The 8,356-nt window shown below is 37.1% G+C and overlaps 1 protein-coding gene across 1 annotated transcript; it reads right to left on the bottom strand.

Moving 5' to 3' along the window:
* Positions 1-5,396: 5,396 nt before the first annotated feature.
* SLITRK2 (SLIT and NTRK like family member 2) lies at positions 5,397-7,937 on the bottom strand (the record flags this gene model as incomplete). The annotated part of the gene is made up of 1 exon (XM_080909575.1): positions 5,397-7,937. The coding sequence occupies one exon, from the start codon at positions 7,935-7,937 to the stop codon at positions 5,397-5,399; it is 2,541 nt and encodes an 846-aa protein (XP_080765701.1).
* Positions 7,938-8,356: the final 419 nt, after the last annotated feature.

The following is an 8,356-nucleotide window of genomic DNA, read 5'->3' as shown; positions in this document are numbered from 1 at the left end:
GCTGCAGTAGACTTTAAGTATAAGCCCTTAGCAACCAAGAAATGGATAGTACAAGCAATTAACCCAAAGAACCACTTTCAAAATTTTACCATAATCACAGAACAAATGATTATTTATCTCCTCATTTCTTGTCATCTCATTTTTAAGAAATATAATAAATATCATTTATATTTGTATGTCAATCATTTGTTTACTTTTTAAATACAAACTTGTTAAATGTTGTATGGTATTAGAAAAGATTATGATCAAAAATAGAGTCAATATAGAAGTGAATGTGTGTGGTATGGGGACAGGAAAGTCAGTAAGTATTGGTTCAATGTCTAGAGAGACATCTATCTGTATTGCTTTGTTACTGTTGTTTTCTTTTGCTTTTCAAATATAATACTAACAAATATTCATAAAGAAATATTAACATTTTTAAAAGCTCAATTTATACCAAACATGAAAACTGTAATCACCTAAAGAATAAAAATGTTCATTTATAAGCACTAGAACAGCATATATCAAATCAAAGAGAACAGCTCTCACACTTGTCATTAATTCTTAAGATTCAAAAACCTAGGGCTGGGTGTGGTGGCACAAACCTTTAATCTTAGCACTCAGGAGGAGTAAGCAGGCAGATATCTGTGAGTTTGAAGCCAGCAAGATATAAATAGCAAACTCCATGGTAGCCAGGAGAATCCGGTCTCAAAAAAAAAAAAAAAAATCCAAAAAAAAGACTTTTCTAACTAATCCAAAATGTGCATTTTAGTGAATATTTATTTATTAACTGAAAGCTAACTACAGCATAAAATAACTAAACAGTTTATCCAATAAAATACAATATAATTTGATCACATTTTCAGTATTTCATTTGCCTATTAACAGCCCAAAATATGCCATTTATTTTCTTAAACAATGTCACTATTTGGCACAAGAATTTATTTACATTATAAATTGTTTCATTTGCCATTTATTCCAACAACTTGAGAACATTTTTTTGAAACTAATTCTAACAGAATTTTATACAAGCTAAAATACAGCTAAAAATTTCTAACACACATGCAATTCAGTATGTTTACATAGTAACGTATGTATTTTATTTTTTTTTATAAAACCTGTATCTCTAAGCACTTTATAGGATGTGAATACAGGCATCAGTCTATTCTTTAAGGAAATAAGGTTTTAGGCGAGGAGATGCTGCTGAGCAAGTGTCCTGTGTTCAGTTGTATTGAAATGGGCTAGTCCAGGCGTTCAGGAATGCTATTGGGCCATCGTAATTGTAGATAGCTCAATTCACATAAAGATGCCGTAGACTTTAGTATAAGCCCTTAGCATCCAAGAAATACTGACAAAACACACTCTTATTATGCATGTGAACTTGGTTTTAAGCATATTTGATAATTGAAAATCCAAATATATAAAACAGATAGAATGGTTATTTGCATTATCAAATAGTTTTCTGCCTCATAAAGAGATTCCCAATTTTTTTTCTAAATGGCAGCTCCCTTAATGCACTTAAAATAGAATTTGATTTTTTAAAAAAAGTTTAATCTATATACTACTTTTTCCATGACAACTGTAAGGGACAAAGTAGGTAAGCTTGTACATAGTACTTCGATCTCTCTCACGCACTAAAGTCTCTTATCATTATATAGGTGAAGGCATAATATTACCCTTTAAGCCACTAAAATAGATAGTAAATATTGCCTCTAAAACATGGATATCCCAAAAAATTGAAGTATATTAGTAGTTCTTATTTTTACAAGTTTGGTATTCAACTTTACAAAGTCGGTGTAGATAGCACAAATATATAGCTATCAACAGGCCATAATTGGACCCAATTCTCCTGTGATTTAATTTTTAAGTGGGATTTCCCCTTTAACTATGTAATTCCAGACATATGTTAATAGCACTTACATGGTAACCAGTCTATTTATGATTTATCCAGAGAATTTAAAAACTCAACCTTCTGCATTGCATTCTTATCCTCACTACCTACCTGGGATGATTTTCATTCAGGTAAAGCTCTCTTTTATTTTGGAATATAGTCCTTACCAAATTTGGGAGGTCTGTGAGGGGAGGGGGGTTTGGTAACAATGGGAGTAGGGGTAAAGGCTTGGCGTGAGGCAATTAGAGATCCTGTCTCATATAGGATCTTATACTTGTGACCCCTCAGCACACAGCAGATCCAGGCACCAGGGGAGAGAGCACTCAAGATATATTAAATTAGGGCATGAATGAATGAAAGAATGGATGTATGAGGAAACAAATTGAGTAAGAGAACCATCTGGAAGGCTTTGTTCACTCTACCGTTCAATCTAGTATGTTTCTGGAATGTGTAGTATAGTATCATAAGGAATTTTCAGAGTTTGAGAAATGACAAAAACTAGCTTTGATTCATTACATATATTTACTTTTTAAAATATTAAGCCCTTTATGACACAGAATTATTTTTAAAAAGTTAAGTCACCTTAGAAATTAGAGGACAAAGAGGATATTGAAGGTCTTTTTCTTACTCACCAAATGCCCAAGGAAAGAAGGCACACAGGTTGACCTAAGTTCATACCAAATACTCTTGGCAATGGTGTTAAGTCTGAGGATTAGTATTTTTAAGAATTTTGTACAAATTTTCCCACTGGAATATGCAGAAGCCATGATAGTAACTAATTAAACAGTAAAATCTAGAGTAATTGCTGTTTGACAATTTGTAGGGCCAGAATCTAGTTCTGTTCCAGGTGGAGACCTCGGAATGCCATTATCTTGCCTGGAACAGTTTTTATGCTCACACTCACTACATGAAACATGAAAACATTGAAATGGATAGTAGTTATTGAGCCAAAGAATTTGTGGATTTGAGTTCTTCCAGGAGGCCTCTTCAAAAGAAATAATGAAAATGAATGAGAAGTAAAGTATATTTCATTACGATTAATAAACTAATTTAGACATTATCATGGATGCTTAACTTTTCAGGAGGATAAGAACAAACATGGAAGTAGAATCGTGTCATTAACAGATCAAATCACAGTTAAAGCCTAAAAAACTAGATTAATATGATATATGCTGATTTGCCTTCAAAATGACTTCCCCAAATATCTGCCTCTGTACAATGTATTGATCATTATACCAAAGGAAAGCCACTTTAAGAAAACGTTCAGAACTCCTGTATTTATATATAAATGTCAGCCAAAGATTCAGTGTTTTCCAGAAGCTCTCTCTGTGTCTGACTGTTTCACTATTCTGGCTTCTTTTGTAAAAAAAAAAAAAAAAAAAAAAAAAAAACGTAAAATTTCTATATATTAACATATGTGTAGATCACTTTGACCTACTTTTTCAGTTGTGAGCTAATGGATATAAATGACAATTATGACTTTTAAGCAAACAGTGAAAATATTAGTCACTGTAGATAGCCAGAGATTTCAGATTATTAAAACATTTCTTTTCTTGAGGGTCCTTTATTTTTATATATGGGCACAATTATCTTCTGTTGTTTAAAAAGTTTATTTTGCACCATTAATAATTAATCAAAAAGATTTGGAATTAAGTAATTTCTAATTGAAAGCCTCTAGCATGAATTGTTAATAGTGGTAATGTACTATTAGTCAATTTAATGCTTTAAAAGTAACTTATCAGGATCCACTTCAATCTCCACATGATAATAAAGGATTATTATGTGCAGTAACCTATTTATGAAACGGAAACAGTGTGCTTCTTTCAGACGCCATCACTTGCTTTAATAAGGAATTGAAAAGCTGCACTACTTTATATGCTGATCACCATCCCAGTTGCATAAGGATTTACAATAGACAAAACAAAACTATTTTTGTTGTAAAAAAAAGGCTGTTTGTTTAAATCATACAATAATCTTTGCATCTAAAAATTATTTACAGTCTAATAAGGCTTCATAAATGTTATATAGAGTTGGTTAGTTAAAATAATTGACTGCTAAGAACAAAATGAAAGGCTTGCTGAAGCTAACAAGAATAATTTTCAAGTAAAGCATGCCCAAAAAAGGCAGAAGGAAAAGAAGATGCTTACTGCTGTGGTTTAGGTAGCTGTTAATGATTTTGGAGATGCAAATAAGTGCAGGATTTGATAGCACCTCATTAACGCTTCAGTTAAAATCAAGAGGAAAATCTAGCTTTGTGAAAATTGAAAAAAATTCTGTGTCTAATTTTTGATTCTCAAAGAAATAAAATTTGAGATATGTAATTTTATCTCTGCTGTCTTGAATTTGCAGAGAACTTATGTGGGAAGTTTTCATCTTACCTTTGAAGTCTTCCTTCAAGGTATTTAATGGCTCTTGTGTCTTGGTTAAATGAGGTGTGTGGCGGCCTCTACTGGTGTGTGTTTATAGAAAATGTTGCAATAGGCAGAAAAAATATTAGTTTCAATTAAAAAGTTAGAAATACAGATTTTCATTTAAATATATAAAAATATCTAATTTAATGCAGAAAAAATATACTACTAGTTGTGCAATGTACTCTTAATTAGGAAAATAATCTAAAACATTGACCATGTTAGTGTAAAATAATGATTCACGGAAGGGCATTAATTGTCCAATTCACTCTGGTATTGGGTTAAATATATTTTATTAATGAATTACTAATCCAGACAGAGGTGGCTTATTACCTCTAGTCCACTGTTAAATCCCCTTACTTGACTTAAATAAAATCACTTATAACAAACCCAGAAGAAAGGAAATATTTTACATTTACATCTATAAAGTCCTAAGCTAGAATCTTTTGATGACAGGCTGGTTTCTATAACTCAGGCAAACTGTATGTTGACTTAATATAGATGACATATAGATCTATTTTACATTGATTTCAATTTTAAAAATACATCACAGTAAAATACTTTCAATTTTCAAAGCTAAAAGCAACATTTAAGTTATGTCTTTAAGTGCAAAGGCACTTTAACACAAAGTAGCAATGCCCAGGCCTATACTACTTGGTAACTGTGGATGGCAATATCATATAGCATTATTTACAAAAAAAAGTTGTAGTTTCAAAAGATCTTTGGAGATCTTCTACAAAATATTTTCATTTGAAAACTTTGCCTACTATTCCTTCATTCACTATCATTTCTTTCCACTCCCACACTGGGGAAAGAAAAAAAGAGAAAGAAAACAGAAACACAACCTAAACAAAATCACATGAAAAAAATGCATTGTAGAAACATTCATGTTCTCTAATAGTCTCTAAGAAGAGAAGGGGAAACGGGGGTGGGAGAGCAAGAGAGAAATAATTTAAAGGAAAGCTTGCAAGAGCAATATCATTGCTTCACCCGTCTCCCAAAAGCTTTCAGTCTCCCATTAGCACTGGGGAAGGAGGACACAACAAAAGCAAAGGCAGCTCTTTCCAACAGTCTGGAGCTGCATCCTTTTATGCTATAGGGTTGTAAATGGTTTCCCTTCACAGCTGACTGATTGCAGTTTGTTTTTCCAGAACTTCGAGGTAGTCTGGTTCAGATTGCGGCTTAGCTTGCAGTAAAGGGTGGTCTGGCTTTGACTGCCCCACAAAGCATTTTCTGGGAGTCCCATATAAAACGGTTTTATTGATTCTGTCTTGGTTTTGGCGTCGAGATTCATATGAAGGGGCAAAGTGCCTTTTAGGTAAGGTACAAAAGTTATAGTGGACTATGCCTGCACTTGGAAGTTCCTGAACTCGCTCAGCAACATTCTGATACAGCAGCTCCGGCTCTCTTGGTGTGGCCTGTTTTTCTAGCAACTCAGTGGCACTTATTGTGTAAGCAAGTGTGGCAGGTTCTTCTTTTTTTTCCTCCAGGTTGCCATAGCTGAAGTCCTGCAGGTTTCGGTAATAGGCTACTGGGTCTCCTTCCTTCTGCATGTAGATGGGGTTTTGGCACATCTGACCCACAGGTGGGGGAATGTAGTTATAGACGTGGCCGTCAGCTTTATCATTAGTTTCGCTGTTGTAAGACCCATATTGTAACTGGAAGGAACTTACATCTAAGTTGGTGGCACTCCTGGGAACACTTGGCACTCCCTTTCGACGCTTCAGAACAAAGACAAATAACCCCGCCCCAAAACAGACAGACAGGATAAAAACCACAAGCAATCCTAAAATTAAGACGGAGAGTGGAACTTCAGTGTGTAGTTCAGGGTAAGAACTAGGAGACACACTAAGTGATCTAGGTGTATCTGTGTTGTGATTCATTGATAAAACAGTCCCATCTGACAGGTTAGGATTATCTGGACAGATAGCCTCCCTTCCCAGGAATTTCAGTATCTCCCCTGCATGCTTAGCGGGAGACTCACAGGTCACCTCATTGATGATGACAGGAGAATTGGCATGTTCAGTCCAGTCCTTAAGCCCCATGATGTCACAGGTGCAGTCCCATGGGTTCTCTTGCAGATCTATCTGGATAAAAGCAGGAAGCTGGTCCAAGACCCCTTTCACAGGCAGGTGAGAAAAATGATTGTTTCTCAGATTCAGCCTGGTGAGGGCTGTGCCCCCAAATATATTATCAGGCAAAGACCTCAGCAGGTTGTTATTCAGAAACAGGAGCTGGAGGTTAATCAAAGCATCAAAAGTCAGAGGCTTAATTTCCTTAATGACATTATACTCTAAATAGAGATACTGCAAGCTCTGCAGTCCATCAAACATAGAAGGATACAGCACTTCAAGGTAATTGCCATTTAGATAAAGTCTTCGTAAACTGGTCAGGTTTGTAAAGGCACCTTCTTGGATGACTGCAATCCGGTTGTTTCCTAAATGCAACAAATCCAGTGAACTGTATTCTAAGAGGTCATTCTTATAGACTGTCTGGAGATAGTTCCCTGTTAGGTAGAGTTTCTTTGGACTGGTAGGTTTAGGCTGTAGGTCAGAGATGTTAGTGAACTTCCTTTCTTGGCAGTTAACATTCAGACCATTGTCTGAGCTCTGAGAGGTACAGACACAGCTGCTGGGACAGGTGAGGGCCACGGGGGACTTGGTCTGGTACACCATGATCGGGCCAAAGCTCTGCCGGTCTTTTGACACAGTCATTCTGGGAGTTGGACGATTTCTCATTTTGGGTGGCCGGCTGGCTTTTGGAGCCCTGGTTGGGTTGAGAGCAGGATTCATTGTAGGGGACAGCCTTTGGACATGTGTGTCTGAATGACTGCTCCTCTGACTAGAATCACCACTTGCACTTTTTCTGGGACAGAGGTCTTGTCTGGTCAGCTGGGTCACATCTTTCCCATGTAATCTGAAAGGAGTTTCACAAACAATCTCCCCCACAAAAACAGTAATGGTGTCCAGCCATGCCTTGAGAGGAAGTAAGTCACAGGTGCAATTCCACGGGTTTTCTTCCAGCTGAATTTCCATGATTCCTCCAATATGTTCAAGGACACCAGCAAAAGGCATTACTTTCAACCTGTTCCCCCTCAAGTCTAAGTGAGTCAGCAGGACGAACCGAAATACATTACTGGGCAGAGACAGCAAAAGGTTGTCATTCAAGATGAGTACTTTGAGCTTATTCAGTTTGCTGAATGCCCCTGCCTCGATGGTACTGATGTAATTGTAGTCAGCTTGGAGGTACTCCAGACTCTCTAGGCCTAGAAAAGTGTCCTCTCGCAATACCTCCAGTTTGTTGTTATTGAGGTGCAGTCTCTTGAGAGTTTTCAGACCACTAAACGCCCCAGGTCTGATCTCCTGCAGCCCATTGTTACCGAGATGAAGAGTCACTGCATTTGAGTAATTGACAAACTCATTTGGATACAGTTTGGTCAAGAGGTTTCCGTTGAGAAACAGCTGATAGATGCGATACTGGGGGGGTTGAAGCAAACTGACAGTTGTAAATCCTTTGTTTTCACAGTTAATATTCAGTACGTTTTCCTTCTCTTCGCACAAGCAACGGATCTTGCAAATGTCTTTGGCAGTTTTGCGACTCTCCGTCTGTAAGATCCCGGCCACTGTTAACACACTGAGGAACCAAACGCCGCTCAGCATCTTTAAGCACCTTCGATGTCAGCTCAGGTACCTACAAGCAAACCTTGAGTGAGGGACAGGGAAGAAAGCGGGATGCAGGAAAAAAAGACACAAGGAAGCCCAATTAAAATGGCAAAGCTAGGAGGCAGGCTGGTGGGAGGGAGAGAGAGTGAGGGGGTGGGTAGCAAGGAAGAATGAAATCATTGCGTATTTCAAAGCAGTTTCTTCTCTTTCTCTCTACCCACTACCCCCAGCCCACCCACACAACGCATCCAGGAACACACATGCTTGCACCTGATTTCCCTGTGGGTCACAGCCAGCCACGGAGTCATTAGTAATCGAGTTGTCCTACTAAATCCGGCCCATCTCCTCCTCCCCTGAGGTATTTTGAAGAAATCTCAAGCGGATTGCCCGTTTGGGGCTTGCAGTAGAAATTGCTT

The sequence above is a fragment of the Micromys minutus genome (assembly GCF_963924665.1).
Source record: "Micromys minutus genome assembly, chromosome: X".
NCBI classification, from domain to species: domain Eukaryota; kingdom Metazoa; phylum Chordata; class Mammalia; order Rodentia; family Muridae; genus Micromys; species Micromys minutus.
Note: the sequence above shows the minus strand (reverse complement) of the source record. Positions and strands in the feature narration are given on the sequence as shown.